The 17,137-nt window shown below is 44.8% G+C and overlaps 1 protein-coding gene across 2 annotated transcripts; it reads right to left on the bottom strand.

Annotated features, from left to right (window-relative positions):
- Positions 1-816: 816 nt before the first annotated feature.
- On the bottom strand, positions 817-12,985 carry LOC135909775 (dehydrodolichyl diphosphate synthase complex subunit Dhdds-like). 2 transcript variants are annotated; one of them, XM_065441842.2, is made up of 6 exons: positions 12,780-12,985; positions 10,575-10,714; positions 8,995-9,111; positions 5,735-5,839; positions 4,557-4,776; positions 817-975 (listed from the first exon to the last, which is right to left on the bottom strand). In XM_065441842.2, exons 1-6 carry the CDS (start codon positions 12,864-12,866, stop codon positions 823-825), a joined length of 822 nt encoding a protein of 273 aa, XP_065297914.2. In that variant the 5' UTR covers positions 12,867-12,985; the 3' UTR covers positions 817-822. The 2 variants fall into 2 exon arrangements, with proteins under 2 accessions (XP_065297914.2, XP_070394265.1); XM_070538164.1 differs by lacking the exon at positions 8,995-9,111.
- Between the last annotated feature and the right edge of the window lie 4,152 nt (positions 12,986-17,137).

Raw genomic sequence — 17,137 nt, 5'->3', positions numbered from 1 at the left:
GAAGTTCGCGAAATTCTGCGTAGAGAGTGCGCGAAGCATGCAAGTATTTGTCATGTCGGATGCACCAATCCTCTGGATTTAAGTTCATTGCACGCAGATGTAATGGAAATAATACCTCGTTGCGTTATCTCTGATCAACGAGCGTAGCTAACGAGATCATCTGGACCATGTGGTTTTTGTATCCTGCGGCCACTGTTATATTTAGTTGTGAAGAACAGATGGTGAATGTTGGAATGCTTTTATATCTACTACAGTTTAATTAGCTGTCAAGGTACACGCGGCACCATGCATACTTTGCCTTAGTTTGCGACTGTTTACTCTGTTTAACAGGTAAGTCACAGAACTCTGTGATCCAAGTGCGTACGTATGAACGTGTTTTTTTTTTCTTGTGTACTTCATTCTTGGACTCAGTATTCTATGGTAAAGTTCAAAACTGAAGCGTTTTATCTGCGTATTCTGTTACGAAAGTGCGGCTCGTTCTCACGCGGCAAGTCATGCACAGTCTGTTTATCAAGAATAAGTTCATGAGCTTAGATATATTCTTGTCCCACAGTGACCTCTGGCAGATGGCGTCAGTGGACGCTGATGCACACCATTTCATGAATACTTTCATATTGGGCTTACGAATAGTTTCGCCCCAGGAAGGGTAAACCGAAATTCCGCGTCATGCCACAGTTGGCCTTCTTTATTTTCAGTTTTAGTGCTCGCGAGGTCGAACAGTAATGTTTCGATGATCGTGAAAAGGACGTCACTTCAACTTAAACTGCCTTTGAATCTCACACACACATGCGTTTATCACGTTCATTAGTCCTTTATTCTGTCTCAAACAATGAGCTCCTGATGTGCGTGGCCCTGAACGTTGACGGTTTTCACAGCTTCGATGTTCCTCATGAAAGCTTGTTGACGGACCTTTCGTTTTTGATCCAGCTTGTCGTCGCGAGAAGCTACCAAAGCACGATGTCTTTCTTTCACGGCCTGTTTATAACGAAGAACAGAAGAAAATGAACGAGATGAACTTTGGATGGCGGATGAGGCTCTTAATCAAAGACAAGGATGATTTGGCATGTACAGGGTGCTGAATATTTGGCTTCGCGTGTTCGAAAAAAGATTTTGCGCTCACTGCTGCACTGTTCTTGCTCAAGTTTGCTAGAGCGATCCAATTTTGGCGTCGACTTCGTTTAAGATTACACTTTGCACGATTAGTGGCCTGTTTTTTAAGATAAATATGAGCAACTGTTTTCGTCTATGGGAAAGGAGGTGTCGGAAAAGCCGGTCCTGGCACAGAATTGTGTCACCGCCTGCCATCATCTGCAGAAAGCAGCGTTTCAACGAGGGCTGTCGCGTGTGGCCAGCTCCTGGAACAAGCGACTGCCCTCTTGAAGCGCTGCTTTCTGCAGATGACGACAAGTGGCGACACAAGTTTTTCCTTTCGCCGTTGCGGCAGCAGCTCCCATCCCCATAAACGCAGGCAAATTTCCACTTTGTGCTTAGACCTTGTTTACACAAGTAGCTCGCTGTCAAAGTGGCCGCTCTTTGGAGCCGCGGACGTATATCGCCAGAAAAATGCGCACTAGTGGCATTTACTCACAAACCATTGACGCCTTATGTCATCTCGAACAATGGGCGGACTATTTCCTATGTCAGAACGCACAGATTTCATGGCGTAATTATTGATCGAGACCATTGGTGGAGCCCGCACGTGGCCTAAATGGAACGGCGCCTGACAGCAACTTCCTAGTTGTTTAAATACTTAACAGGAAAAACGTGGGGGATGTCAGTAGACGCAATGCTGGAACTATACAGAGCTCTCTTTCTCGGTTTTTTAAAGATATAGTCTGCCTGTACTGAACAACGCCTGCAAGACAAATATTCGCGATCTGCAGGTAGCACAAGCTCAAGCACTCAGAGTTTGCCTTGGTTCGCCCACATGCACGTCAACAGAGGCACCTATTGCGATTACTCGGGACCATCCAATGAAAACTCACATTACGGTGGAAGCCCTGAGAACGCAGATCAGACATTTTGCACGTACCCCCTATCACCACCTTGCAACACTGCCCTCAGCCAGACACCAAGCATCATTCTCTAAAACTATCGTCAAGTAAAATGACAAACTTTCCTCGAGCTTCACCGCTGCATCTAAACCATCGATACTCCCCTGGTGTCTTATCATCCCAACAGTACATAACAGTGTACTAAGAAACGGGAAAAAGTCTGAGCTGTCGTCGGCTGTGCTGAAACAACTGTCTCTGCATCTTCAGCACGAGAGGTATGCGGACAGTGTACATATTTATACTGATGGTTCCATAAACGTCCAGTGTTCGTCCGTTGCCGTGGTCGTCCCAGAAGAGGTATTACCATCAGCTTTAGGACTGACTTCCCAACGACATCGACATCTGCGGAACTAGCTGCTCTTCGCGCTGCATTTTGTTTCGCCAATCTGGAACCACCTCGACAATGATCAATCTTCAGTGATTCAAAGGCAGCCCTACATTCTGTGCTATCAGCTCTGCGACGCGGGCTTTACGAACAGCTCGTATCCGATATTAGATGCCTAGTCCATGCATCACATGCGAAAGGGCACCACGTGACGTTTCAGTGGCTGGCAAGTCACTGCGACGTCATAGGAAATGAAGACGCCGATAATGCCACTCGGGCAGCTCTTGAAGACACACAGGAAGAGGCCATACGGCTTTCACGGTCCGACGCAGCCAGTAGAGTTCGAGTGCTTGCACAGTAGATCACGCTCTGTCTATGGTGCACACCAAACAACCAGACCAACCGGGGCAATCGTCAATACCACCTTCCCTCTTTGATGCATCTCTGTATGCTAACTGGACTCCGCCGAAGAGAGGCCACCCTGCTTTATCGCTTATGACTAGGGGTGGCATTCACGAAATCTTAGTGATTTCGCATTGGAATGACCGACAATGCTCTCTACAGTGCCTGTCTTTGCGAGGAGACGCTAGAACACATTTTGTGTGACTATAGTGTTCAGAGACAGTCAATGGCGTCAGTTCTAGCGTACCTTGACAATAGACCATTTTCAGTTGAAACGATTTTCACACGTCGCCGACAGAAGACATCGCAGCTGAAGGCGACGAAGGGAGTACTTCAGTTTTTGAAAGAGATTGGCTTGGACAAGCGGCTGTGACAGTGATGTCACGTACCACGCAAGGGTGACGGACTGTAACTGACGATGCGTGTGCTGTGCTATGTGCTCTACCTCTATCTCCTCCCCATCTTTCATCCCCCCAATCCGCTCCGATGTGTAGGGTAGCAAACTGGTTGAGCTAAACTGGTTAGCCTCTCTTCCTTTCCTTTTCCACTATTTCCTTACTTCCTTCCGCATTGTTGTTAGGAACCAGGCAATTAGCTCTGCCAAGTGTAATACCAAACGAAGTCGACGTCAAAATGCCATTGTTGTGCAAAATTTGAGCAAGAACAGTGCATAGCGGTGAGCCCAAAATCTCTTTTTTTTGGAACACGCGCACCGAAATATTCAAGACCCTGTAATACTGAAAAAATTATTTGAAATAGCAGAAAAAAACACTCTTACTGTGAGAAGAGGCTTGGTAAGCCAGAAAAGACGGAAAAACGAACGACCAGTGGCGACGTAGCCTTGAAATGTCCGCACCAGCTCGCCGCGGTGCCGTTTAATTTAACGACCTCTCCTCAGGCCTAGTTATAATGTTGTCGGTAAAGATAGAGTTCAAGAGGGTTGAAATGTGGGTTTGTTAGTAATGCATCTTCAAGGGGTGTACGGCAGGACGATTAAAAGAGGGGACAAAAGGAGTGCGCCCCTGTGTGTCTTTTTTGCTGTCTTTTAATCGCGCTACCGTACACCCCTTGGTAAGGATAGACTCCATTGTATTCCAGGTGACCCAAATAGGGAAGTTAGCAAGTTTCAAGAAATTTCAGTGTGGCACAAAGGCCCAAGTGTGGAAAAAAATAAGAAACATACAATAAAACTGAAATCTATGACGTCGCACAAGGCACAGAAGCTGGGTGGGCGGCGCGAAATGTTAAAATCCTACTTTGATTTTCTAGTAACCTACCCATTATGACAAAAGTTAACACATTATTATTTTGAAAAATGCTTCATCCGTTTAAAGTGATTTAGCGTTTTACTTCAGTTTTAATTCCAGAGCGAGTTAGTGTGGTATGAAGAAGGCAGAATGACCGTTGTTTGCGTCGATTAACGTCATGTGGTTGGTGTTGCACCCTCTCGCAGGCATATTGATTTTAAATCTTCTGCTGGCGAAAAAGAACTCATTCTTAAAAATTTCATTCTTCGAGGTTATATTGAAAAAGAAATTACGCTGTAAACGTATTCTAAATCATTTTAGCATATTAGGAGGAAATATATGTAATTGTCTATGCAATGAGATTTTTCAATCGGTTATATTAAGAAGTTGACATTAGGAAACACTTATACCTGTTTTATTTCACTAAAATATTCTTTCAGATCGTGAATATTTTGTTTGTGAAATACTACACTTCTTTTTTAGTTGTACTGACAGCATGTTTTTTATCGTGCAGCAGTTGCGACTTACGAAGATGGCAGGCCAGTACAATTGATACATTAGAAAAGCCCGGACCCAGTCCCTGAAGCCAATATCTGGCCACTTCTTTGACGTCATGTTCAGGTACGCGTATCCACATTGCATGACCACGAAATCGCTTAATCGCGTGCCTGCGCATCGCATCAGCACATCCACATCGGGACACTCGGCTTGATTGATGTAAGTGTCCATGAAGTCTTCGGTGAGGTCACTGCACAACAGTGGAATAAGAAAAAAATAAAACGAATTTTGAGGATATCGGAATTTTCAGGTTAGATGGCACTTTATAGCATGGAAAGGTGGAAGGCATACTAAATATAAAATTTATGTCACATTCGTATTAGATTTACGTTAGGTGCTCAAATGACAACCATGTCTCACGTAAATTCACTGCAAATCATATTGACCGCAAAAAAGACGGGGACATAGGAAGACATATGACCCCGTCTAGACGGTCTAGACGACATATGTCCGTCTATGACGGGGTCTAGACGTCTAGACGTCTAGACCCCGTCATAGACGGACATATGTCCCCGTCTTTTTTGCGGTCAATATGATTTGCAGTAAATACCAACTAGGCCAAACTGAAGTTCTTCTGAAGCATATATCTCGTACAGCTGGCCCCTCTTTCTGTGTTTCCTCGTCCGTCGTGTCCCCAAACGAAGACTCCCTCATCAGTTACTACCGCCTGTGCTGTGTATGTGTTTTCTTCCTATGTCCCCGTCTTTTTTGCGGTCAATATGATTTGCAGTAAATACCAACTAGGCCAAACTGAAGTTCTTCTGAAGCACGTAAATTCATTTATGAGAGAGATTTAGGGTTGCCTAGCTCTTGCAGTGCGTGAACATTAGGTGTGCTCGTAGCCCTTCCTACCGGTCCGCCTCCTCCTTCAACATAAAAAAAAAGAACTTGGCATAATTGCTCGCCGACACCGGTGGTTCTTTAATGCCGGCAGATTTTTGCGAACACAATATGACGTGCCCCATAAAGTATCAATTAAAAAACGTCCCTAGGTAGCAAATGAGAGCAAGCTTTAGTGAGTTGTATATAGAAAACATACAGAAAAACAAACAAAAACGAACGAAAAAAACCTTACACAACGCAATACCAGGAATAATACTTGCCAGAATCGCGCATACTGTTCTTCAGGCAAAAAAAAAAACACTTACTTGCTTTGCAGTGAGCTGAATTTGACCGCTCTTGCCATCTGTAAGGCTGTCTGCGCCATCTGGCTTTTAGTGGTATAACCGACGCATGCCAGACAAGTCCGCGTCCTGAAAAAAATTATATATATCAAAATTGCTGACATAAAATGTGTCTGTAGTTATCGCAGCCAAGCGGGCGTGTATTTGATCCGCTAGAAGTTAAAAAATACGATGCTTTGTCAAATATTTCGATTTCTAGCTCATAACGTAATTTGATAATAAACTATTCACAACGACATCTTTATAAAGTGAGTGTATTCGATAACTGTAGAGGGTAGTGTACAAGGGCACAAGCACGCAAGTGGGATAAATTTAGCAAAATCATGGCTTTAAGGAAACAGCTACACAGTCGTTCACTATGCCCAGTGCACGCTTCTGGAAGGCTTTGTATGGGTGGTGGAACTTTATTATTGCAGAAATCGTTGCGCGGTTTATTCCTGGGTGGTTCCCTCTGACAGGGCTCCACTGGCGATCGCGGCTCGCCGGGCCTGGTCGGTGGTCGCCAGTTGGCGTCCCAGGTCCAGTTCGGAGAGTCTCGCCTCCCAAAACCCCGTAGTGAGTGTGTGTGCTGGGACTCGTGGCGCATCACCTGGATGGTTGGTGCATTCGTGTGTTATGTGTGCAAGTGTCGCTGTGTAGTTGCTTAGAACAGTCTGTGTGCTTCTGGCAACCTGAAGGAAACGCTGAAACACTTTGCAGCGAAGCTGTATATGGCTAGCCGAATCGTCCGCATGTCCCCTCTACGCCTTAAGCTCATCCGGCGCAACCCCATGCGCATGCGCGAGAAAAAAAATATCTGAGAAAGAGAGGCGCGCGACGTGTGGCACCAGTAGTGACGTCGTTGCTCTCCGTCGCAGCCGAGCACGTTCGCAGCAGTTTCTCTCCGGCTCCGAAATGGGCAGGACACGCGTCCTACGTACTCCTGAGGCGCAGGCAGCTTTCGATCAGCAACGCCGCGAACAGAACCGGGAACGAGCTCGTCTAGGCTGTGCGCAATCGTTAACAGCGTACCGAGGATCCGGCAGCCTACCAAACAATCGTTTAATGGCCCGTCGGGATTTACCCAGTGATAAAGACAGGGACGGCACGTTTCAGCTACGCTGGTTAAACATCTGTACGGAGTGCTTGGGCAGTAGTCTTTTCGTTACCCGCAATTGTTTTACGGGAGCCAACCCACGAAATGCAAGCCGAGTACAGTAAACCAAATTACCACAGATAATTAAAAGGCATAAAATATTTTGTGACAATTGGTAGGCTTGACTTGGTTTGATTTCCTGAAATTAGTCCTGTTGAATCTTTTACGCAGAGAGGCACGCTATCTCCTTTTAGGTGCATTATTGGCCACATGTTTGAATGTGCAATACGTGTGAGAGGATGGCGCGAATAATTCGCCAAAAAATATTGAATTTTTCTTCCGATTGCAGAATCTGCGAATGATGACTATTTCCCGAACTTAGTACTATCTGAGATAAGTTATTTCGGCATAATGACTGCGTGAATGCGCCTCTGTGTTACCGGAAAGGAGCTTCACTTCTTAAGGCGTCGGAATCAGAAACGCCGACGTACAGTTTTCCTCGGTTCGACCAAGAGGGGAAGGTTCGGTTTTTCGTCGTTGCAAATGTGCTTTGTCTTTCTTAGCGTGCCTGATGGCGTTAGCCAGAACCGGTGCTGGTAGATCCTGGTACGCATGCGTCGCTCGCAGTCCACCTGCTCACGTGATAACTCGTGGGGGACACTCGGCGCGCCGCTTTGCGAAGTTAAACCGCGCGATCACAGAACTATATTATCCGTATTTGATGCAGCGGCTCGTTTACGAAATAGGCTGATTAAGTAAAAAATCTCGTTCGTCCTTATAATATGGGTATGCCTTGCAACGCGCGTAACTACTAAATCATTTAATAATATTTGACTAGACAGATATACATTAGCGAAGTGCGCACGCATTCTGCATGCTCAACCTGCCCCTCTGCCAGCACCCCTTCTCTTCAAAATAAATAATAATGGAAACAGTATGCAGTGCTAATACAGCTTGTATAATAGGTGAGAAATCTGATGGGATTTTTTTGAAACTTCACTTATTTCGAAGGCACCGGAGAAATAGAAAGGATGTTACTGGAAGTCAGTATTGCGTGCTGCAGTTGCAGGTTTTTTACTCTTTTTTGTCTTTTTACCTTAAGTTTGCCATGCAGCATAAAGTGGTCAAATAAATGAGTTCGGTCCTTCGTGAAGAAGCTGTACGAGTGACTTGTGGAACTCATCGTCCATAATTAACCGTATGTTGTGTATGGGCGGGTCTCTCCCGATCCCGGCACCCTCTGAGCACTTTCTTTCTTCTGGCCTTTCTCCCTGGACCCACAGCACCTGGCAAGCATCCGCTGCAGACGCGGTGGTTAAGCACTTCACGCACTTCTTGGTGTCTTCAGGTGCACGGCCCCAAAATCCAGGTTGAGGCGCCCTTTACGCCTTCAGTTGTTTCTGTTATTTTTACTTAGTGCCAAATAGAAATCGCCAAGTTTCACAATCTTGCTTTCTTGGACTTCACGGGGTCGGAGAGCATTAGAACAATGTTAAATCCCACTCTTGACACGAATCATAAGCGTGGTGGGTGTTTCATGAGTGGTTCAACTTGGAACGCTTTATGCATAGCGTGCCGACGAGTGATCAGTTTCGGAACTAACCATTCTGGACGGCTGAACGTATCACTTTTCCCAGCGTAGGTTGACGAAGGCATTGAACGTTCATCGGGAAAACTGACATGCTTGTAGGCTTTAGTGTACTGATAGATATAAAGTTGCGTTGGTGGTTGTGTGCGTGCGTATGTGCGCATTGTTTATGTCCTCTAATAACCCTCCCCCCCCCCCTCTCCGTTCCCTTTTTTTACAGACCAGATTTTAAAAATCTGGTTACTCTCTGTGCCTGCTATCATGTGTCCTCCTCTATGCGGTGCAGGGTATGAAGCTATGGGCACAGTCGAACAAACAAAAAAGATTTGGTTCGTTCGAGTGTTGTACAACGGTGTGCCAAGAGCAGCCGTGAACATTTAAAACACTTGTAATACGCTACGTTCTCAAAGCACATGTACTACGTTAGGTGATGTGTTCAAAAGCAGTGGATCAAATTTCCGGTGGGAAGCATTTCGAAACCAGAGCTCTTTCGAAGTGGAAATCGTGAACGCCGTGAGCGTCAGAACGTTACTGACGCTCGATAAATGTTTGCAAGCTTACCATGCTGCATCTGAAGTAGCAATCTCCATTTCACGCATCTTCATTTTGAGGTCAGTCGGAAGCATCATCATTTTCCCGATCCATTTCATTCTTATGCCTAGTGTCTTGATTCTGCTCCTGAATTCAATAGTAATGGCCACTTAGAACAGCACAAGACCACAACTGGTGAAAGAAGATCAATTCAGTTCTGCGTCAATGCTGTTCAGTAGCATTACGTTACTTTAATGCGTAGATATAAAAAAAAATTATGGAAAAAAAGAAAAAAGATAAAGAAAGGTGCGGGAATCCACGAAAAGGTCCTGCGTTGCAGGAAGAAACTAAGCCAAGTTTGATATTCGTACTAGATAGAGAAATAAACCCCACGTGGCAAGAATTAATACGGAGCCTTCTTATGTGGTGTCACTTATTACGTATGTGGGCCCTCGTGACGGTAAACACCGTTGGGTTCAATTATTAAACATGTAAAAGGTTCTACATCAAGCTAGACCTGACATGTATAACTCCAGAAGTACTTGTTTATTTCTTTCGGCAAAACTTTATGGCCTACACGGCGAGAAAATTGGTATGGAAGGCCAAGTACTATAACCGCTATACCTGCTAAATAACACAACGCCTGAACGCTTTGTTTTGTGACCTCAATCGTGAAGGCAGAGGGCCGGGGGAAATTGAAACAGGGAGTGCCATGGGAGATAGCTTGAGCCTGTTTTTTCGAAAAGTGGTTTTCAACGCACCGCGTTCTGTTATCTGGGAGCAAACGACAATGCGGCGCTAGTTACTTTAAAAGTTTGTTGACTTCTGTATGAGTCGGAAATATATCCAGGTTAAATTTCTGGTTATATTAAATTGCATTGTATTTCAATTAATAGGAAAATCGCCGACATTGATCTGTCACTTCCAAAACCCGTGGCATCACACTTGTTCAATGGTGCTGTCCTCAGCCTTTCTCCTTTCCCGTCTTAGTCCACTTATTGGCTCATGTCTTTGTTGCAACAATAGAGACTTGCTATTTGAGTATTGTAGTATTACCAATCTAGGCTGCTTTACTACATTCCTAAGTTGCGCGTAAAGTACAAGCAAGCGCTGGATTCTATGCGTCTTGTGTGAGGCGAGCACCGTTCCATGCTAGGAAACGAAACTTCAGCGCGTGCATTCTCCGAACTGTAAGTACGCCAGCAGAAAAGAACGGACCGAGGGTTCTGACTAATCGTGTTAAAAATGACGTAAGAGAGGGTTGTGTTTTATTGTGACACGTCTGTTTGGTCACAAAGGGTTCTTTCCTATAGCTTGAATGCGGAATTGTCACAACATATATACGAATTATTTCTTTTTGGGATCCTGAAAGCACAGTTGTTGCTGGGACCACAATTTTCGTGGTGTCATCAGAGTTGTATTTTTTTCTTTCGTTTCCATAACATTCTTCGTGTTGCATACCACAGAAGATTATGAAGATTCAGAATTTACCACCGGTTCATGCTGCCATAAATGTCGGGAACACGCTAGCTGTTTGGTAACTATGGGTGGAAAAACGTGGTTGTAAGGGACACAAGGACGCAAGGAAATAGTGCAAGAATGTTACTCACAAGTGTAAGCTGTTGGACCAGCTGCCTATGACTCCGTAGAACAGAGCATCTTTTTCGTATGCACTTCGCGTCAAATGACGATTTGCGACCATAAAAACAGTTACTGCACTGACGCCCACTCGAAAGCACCACTGGCATGCCTGAAAAAATAATCGAATGCTCCTTGTGACGCTAAAAGTATGCAAATAAATTATGCAATGATTGTTCCTTTCATGTGAGCACTTACAACCAAGAAAAAAATTATCTGCGTCCTTCCAGTGTTACTGCTTCGCCGTAATTTGGAGGGACAACCATATATGTAAAGATTTAAGAGGATGTTCTAGTGCACATTCAATTTTCTTTTTGGAGGAGAGAGAACGGCTTAAAACACAACTTGTGAGAAAGCACGAACAACATTCTGGTGCCTTCTAACGAGGACAATTTCCTGTCCTTGTCACAAAAATGTGCTTGTCGCACCAAGAAGAAATTAGGCCAATGACAAACGATGCCGTAGTTGCTGTCGTTGCAAGATCGACTTCCTTGTAGGGCACAAGACGTGATGCCACACTGCAGAAGTTTGTCGCTGCGGCACTTTAAAACTACCGTATGTAATTATAAGTAGCTTCTTTCCAGCACTGCATATGTTTGAAATTGTTTTAGCGCAATTTATTTTTTGATATTTTACTCATTTGCACAAATTGACTTCATTCGTTATACCTTTCTAAAATAAACGTATGTATCATGCAGTCTAAGCAAGCTGCAATGGGCTTTCACTTGTTTTTTATCCATTCCATTGTTTAAAAAGCTTAATTTGACGCGGTAGCAGCCTCATTATTCTAGCGACCCTATGCGTAGCCAATATTGACAAATCTTGTTTAGCTTCAGACGTTGCCATGTATTGGCGTGTTCTTCTATGCTCCATTTGGGCCACTCGTAGCAAGTCACTTGGCGAGGGGTGTTTTGCAAGCATAGCCCGGCAAACTCACTCATGGTTGGGTCACTCAGACTCAGACGGAACCGTGAATCTGACACTGAGTGAGTCTGGCTGAGTAGAATTTTTGGAAGTCTGAGTACCAATGAGCCCTAAGAAAAAAAACATATAAATTATGAGTGTGTATGAGTGAGTTCCGTATGCTTTTTTTGCTCGCCTGTGCTTGCCAGCGCTTTCAGGCATGGGCTCAAGTCTGTTTGCTGTGATCGCTGCATCCAATATACTTGCGCCTTTAATGTGACGCCATTGCTCACACGGCTACAAATATGTGACAGTGAAAAGTTTCTTCTTCCTATTGTTGTTGGCTTATGTTTCTAGGTACTCACTGCTACTGATAACCAGCAACGCAATGCGGAGAATGCCTTCATTGAAATAAAAATTGTGTAGCTATATGTGCTTGCTATACGAAATTATTCGCCCTAACGTCTGCAGCTAGCTGTCAACGGCGCTTATTTGATAGCGCCACCTTCACACGTAAAAGAAAGGTTTGCCGTGTCTAATGTTGTGGAGGGGCGTTAATGTGATTGAGTGCAAAATGCATCGTCCAAACAAAGTTCAGCTTTGAGCTGGAAGAAGCCCGAAGAAAAGTATTGCTTGCTTGGCAAGTATTGGGAAAAGTTGGCGAAGTGGCTTATTTGTGAGCTGTCTGGAATAATAGGAAAACTTTGAAAGTACAGCAGTGCTACTAGCCATGTAAATTTTAATGGGGTGAGCTAGCAGCACAGAAAGCTACAGCGAAGTGTAATTCTCTTTTCTTGTACTGTGAGTGAATGCGCTCAGTATTCACGACGCCAACTAGGAGTGTCCAATCCCGCATGCACTTGGGAACATGCCTGCGAGAGTCCTGCGAGGAGGAATATTGAATTAAATTTATTCCTACATTGGATATAGGAAAGCCCGAACGAAAAGCGAAAATAATTCACCTCACCCGGGTTCGAGTCCCCTCTACAAGAGAAACAGTATGAAAAGAAACACACATCTCTGTACTCAAAACACGACAGCAGCTTTTGAACACAAGTTCAACAATGCTAAACTTGTGTGTTTGTGTGCTTAGATTCAGAAACTTGTGTGCTTAGATTCATATGCATGGTAAGTAAACTCAGGTAGTCGAAAATAGTCCGCGTTTTCTTATCTATTCATTATCAGAATTCACTACTCGTTGCCGAGAAAGCTACCGCTAACTAGCTAGAAGACTTGTTGGTAAGTGCAGTTGTGACATAGCCAGCGTTACTTGCCCAACTCAAGAGCTCAGTCCCTACGATGTAGGTGCGGCGAAGATCGGTGCCTGTACTCTTGACGAACCGTCGGCTACCATCCGGCATGATGGCCACGTGGCTAGGGATGACGCCGAGACGTAGCAGCCAGAGCAGGGCCAGCTGGTACAAGGGAAGTTCGGCTCTCCAAAGCGCCGTGTCACGCGCTGTTAGGGAATGGAGCACGATATGCAAAAAGAGTGTCCGATCAAGCGACCGGTGAGCCACATCCTGTCCATGGAGAAATCCTACGCTGCTATCAGAGTCCTCCATTTGGAGTCCTCCATATTGGAGTCCTCCGCCTCCAAAAGGTATCACGCAACACGTATTCCCCATTTACCTCACAATCCCTGACATGCACGAAAAGTCTTATATGGCTGTTTCGGCAATATTCCAATTGGCTCAGTCTCACTTGTTCGAAAAGTTTCCAGATTGTCTTCAAGTTTTCACAGATGCATCTGTACACAACGATGGTCAAGGCGCCTGTGCAGCTTTTTACTGCCCTTCAACTCAAGTACGACGTATTTTTGAAATACCTCATCCAACTTGGTCAACAACTGCGGAACTAGCAGCGATTAATGTTACACTGAAATACGTAAAGGGAAGTTAATTACATCGAAGGTTGCCATCTTTACGGACTCCCGTGCTGCCCTTAGGAGGTTACAACGCAGTGAGCTTGATTGTCCACTTGTGCGCAGCATTACTGACTCTGCGAGCAAAATTACATCACGTGGGGTATCTCTCGTTGCTCAATGGATACCTTCACACGTAGGAATCGCCGGAAATGAAGAGGCTGATCGGTTCGCGTCAAGTTGCGTTCAGAACAACTGTGACTGCCCAGAAATTTTGTGTAAGCTTGATGACGCTCGTCTGCTGACTCGTCGCCACCTACTCAAGCAGCATCCAGACCAGCGCGTCGCAAATGGAACGTTCCAGCCGCGTGTTCGTGGTCGAGGCTTGCCTCGTCGCGCTAGAGCACAACTGCTCGAGCTGAGGATTGGTTGCGTGAACGTGCACGAACGTTTACACAGACAAGGGCGTGTGGGAAGCCGTTTGTGTACGTCTTGCGGCTGCTACGAGACACTTCAGCACCTTATATTTCAGTGTCCCGCTTTCAGTGCGCAGCGCATGTCGCTAGTGAGAAACTATCATCTCCTTGGCCTCTGGTGTGCGACACTCGAGGGATGTTTATACCCCCGTGGTTGTGCATCTAAACGTGAGCAGGCCCATCGCGCCCTACTAACCTTTATAAAGTTAACTAACTTAGGTTCACGTTTGTAGCATGAACATTCAACATTCTGTATTAGCGTGACCTTCAGTGACCGGCCCTACTGTGTGTGATCAATACGGTGTCCTAACGCTTCTTCCTTCGAAGATGGGAGGTGGCCGGTTCAAACACCTTGTAGTGTATATTGTGAACCGACTACCGGTGAAACGGTGATTATATGCAGCTGTACTGGGCATCTCATCGTGGAGAACACAATTAGCCGCATATAGAACTAGCCATGGATGTGGTTGATAATTGTGGAGGCTGTTCGACGCGGCGTCACTTTAATTCCGGCTGCAGAGTTCTACTTTAGTCTTTAGATTTGTCCTGTTGCAGTGTTCTACTTTAGTCTTTAGATGTGCCCGGTTGCTCTTCCTTTCCTCTTTCCTTTGTCCTCCCCTCCTTCCTATCTTCCATTTCTGTGGTCCTGTCACCTCCCTTCAGAAGAGTAGGCAGGCGTTGTGCCCCTTCCGGTGGCAGTTGCCAGCCTGCTCCTCGCTTTCCCTTTCCTGTTAACTGTGTATATGTGTTCAAAACTAATAATAATAATAATAATAATAATAATAATAATAATAATAATAATAATAATAATAATAATAATAATAATAATAATAATAATAATAATAATAATTGAGCTTGTGAATGTTCTTTAGGCTTGTCCGTGTACAGCTAGCGTTCTACAGGTGCAAGCACAGGGGCATGACAGTCTAGGAGGTTCGCTCACCTTCATCTTCGTAGGTCGCACGTTTAAAGTGGAAGTACGGATCTGGCGGGGAACCGCATGTCCGCTGAGCCATTATATTTTGACAGTACTATCCACACGAAATACCTTTCAACGCAGATGAGCTGACAGTCGGCTGCACAGCTCAGTGTTTAGTCGCATATGATTTGGACACCATGAGTGCGGCGATATTTATACAGCGGCCGCGAGCATAGTCCTCACGCTTTCTATCTACTCTCTCTCTCTCTCTCTGTCTGTCTCTCTCGACAGCTAGTCGCAACAATGCGCTGTGTCAGGTCTTGCGAAGCCACATGTTATATGAGAGAACCTGCTCGTGTCAATGCGGTGAACAGTGCAGGCAACTGGGCGGAAAACATCGACGTGATACTGCCGTTATAGACTTTCTGCAGGGTGGTCCTATGCACTAACGCTGAAGGAACACAGCGTTCTTCTATTAAGGCAGAAAGAGGCTGTGTACAGTAAAAGGCACAACAATATTTTAACGAACAACATGTTTGTCTTGCTTTCTATTTTATTCTCAAATACTTCGTTACAATATTTCCATGGGGCATACCGCTGCTGATTGAGAAAATTCCTGATTTCTCCGCACCGCCCTGCCGTCAATATCTAATGGATGCAGTGCGCATAAAGATGACAGTATTAAGGAGAACACAGTCATAGTTACAGGTTATTATTAAGAAGTCAGTACTTAAAAGCAGCCTCATTATGCAGGGGCGAAATACCCAAGTAGCGAGTTGAAGCACTAGGACAACTCCAACAGTTTTAACACCATTTGTGCTAAACAGCTGAAGAAACTCGTCATAGATATCGCCCCTCTGAACATAATTTGAGCCTTAATCATTGGCTTCTTTGTCTTTGAAAAGTGCGGATGCACGGGAAATCGCATTTTTGACTGAAAAAAGTAAGTAACTAGCTGTTTGGTCCTTAACGCTCTGAAACCAAAACAGCAGAACGGATGTGCGATTGAAAGACAGTCTTCAAAATATGCGCTTTCTTTAGCATTTTCTGCCCTTGTGTTCTTAAGTTTAATCAACTACTGTTCCGCGTGAAAAGCGTTTTGGCGCTGTTTTATGCCCTTAGGTGGAAAGGGGTAGCACGATGACGGGGAATCTGGGGCATTGTCTGACTCTGGCCTAACTGCGCGGCACCCTTTTATCGTTATTAGTAAGAAACCAAATTGAAGAAGGACCTAACCCTCCCTGATAATGAACCGTAGAGCTGGCCAGCAACTACGTTTCAAGGGGTCCCAGTGAAGGTTTTGCAGCAAAATATTACTCGTCTTTTATAAGGGCAAAGTTGAGAGCTCCGATGCCATTAACATAGTTGTGGAGGTCACGAAAGAAAGAGGAGCAGCAAGGGTATTCTTCTTTTCTGCCCATCGTGCAGTCTCTAGAAAAACGTGGTGCCCTAGCTCCCACAACAAGTGACAGGCGGTACTAAAAGATTGTGTTCCTTGTTTGCGTTCATAGTCTACCCGCCCTACTTTTATGACTATATGCGATGTGCCACTCCCACCACAATGCGATGTGCCACTCCCACCAACAGAAAGGATTGAGTGGGACATTCGAGTGTTCCAACGTCTGTCTTCAGAGCTTCCCGAATGTCTTCGAGAAAAGTGATTCTGTGTTTTGTAGTCTAGTGTTCGATGTAAATATTGAGTTCTTCAGCCGGTACCCATGTGGCAACTAAACTACGGGAAATATTCCAAAGCGAAAACAGCTGTCCCGCTTTTGAGAACTTTCCTCGTCATATTATCAGTGAGCATGAAAGCAACATGAGCTCAGAATGAAAAAGTGGAAATAGGTCGGCTAATATGCTAGTCGAGTTTGTGCTCTCATACTTATTTCATGCTTGGGACTCATTTAATTCCACGTTTTACATTGCTTTATTTTTGCGCTTTCCTCATGGTGTTCCAACGCCACTCCTGAGCATGATCGACGCAGATTTTAAGATGGTCTGCCAGATTTCAGGTATGAGTCCAAACATCTTTTGCATATTTATATATACATGAAGCAAAAACAATTAATTAGAATAAAATTGCAGTGAAAACAATGTGCCACAGTAAAGCTTCGTGGCTCGTGGCGTTCTCAATTAAATTTTGAAACCACGATTATCGTGTTCATAAATGGTTCAGACGAGCATCCTTCTGCACAATTGCGGAATGCTACTTCTGACAGACTGGCTGTGGTCACAAATATCAGATCCTTTACTACATTGAGTTGAGCGTGGTGTGCAATTTTCTCTTCAACGTCAAAAGAGGACAAAGTACATCGGACTAATCTGCTGGTATCTAACTGTCCTTTCAGACGGATTACGTACTGACTTATTTTG

This window comes from Dermacentor albipictus, chromosome 4, assembly GCF_038994185.2.
Source record: "Dermacentor albipictus isolate Rhodes 1998 colony chromosome 4, USDA_Dalb.pri_finalv2, whole genome shotgun sequence".
Taxonomy (NCBI): Eukaryota; Metazoa; Arthropoda; class Arachnida; order Ixodida; family Ixodidae; genus Dermacentor; species Dermacentor albipictus.
This window is presented reverse-complemented; position numbering and strand designations above follow the sequence as displayed.

Coding starts and splice junctions, on each gene's coding strand:
- LOC135909775 (XM_065441842.2), bottom strand. CDS start 12,866: ATGCCGGATGGTAGCCGACGGTTCGTCAAGAGTACAGGCACCGATCTT. Junction 10,715..12,779: donor GGACTGAGCTCTTGAGTTGG/GCAAGTAACGCT, acceptor TTATTTTTTCAG/GCATGCCAGTGGTGCTTTCG. Junction 976..4,556: donor TGTACTGGCCTGCCATCTTC/GTAAGTCGCAAC, acceptor CGTTATAAACAG/GCCGTGAAAGAAAGACATCG.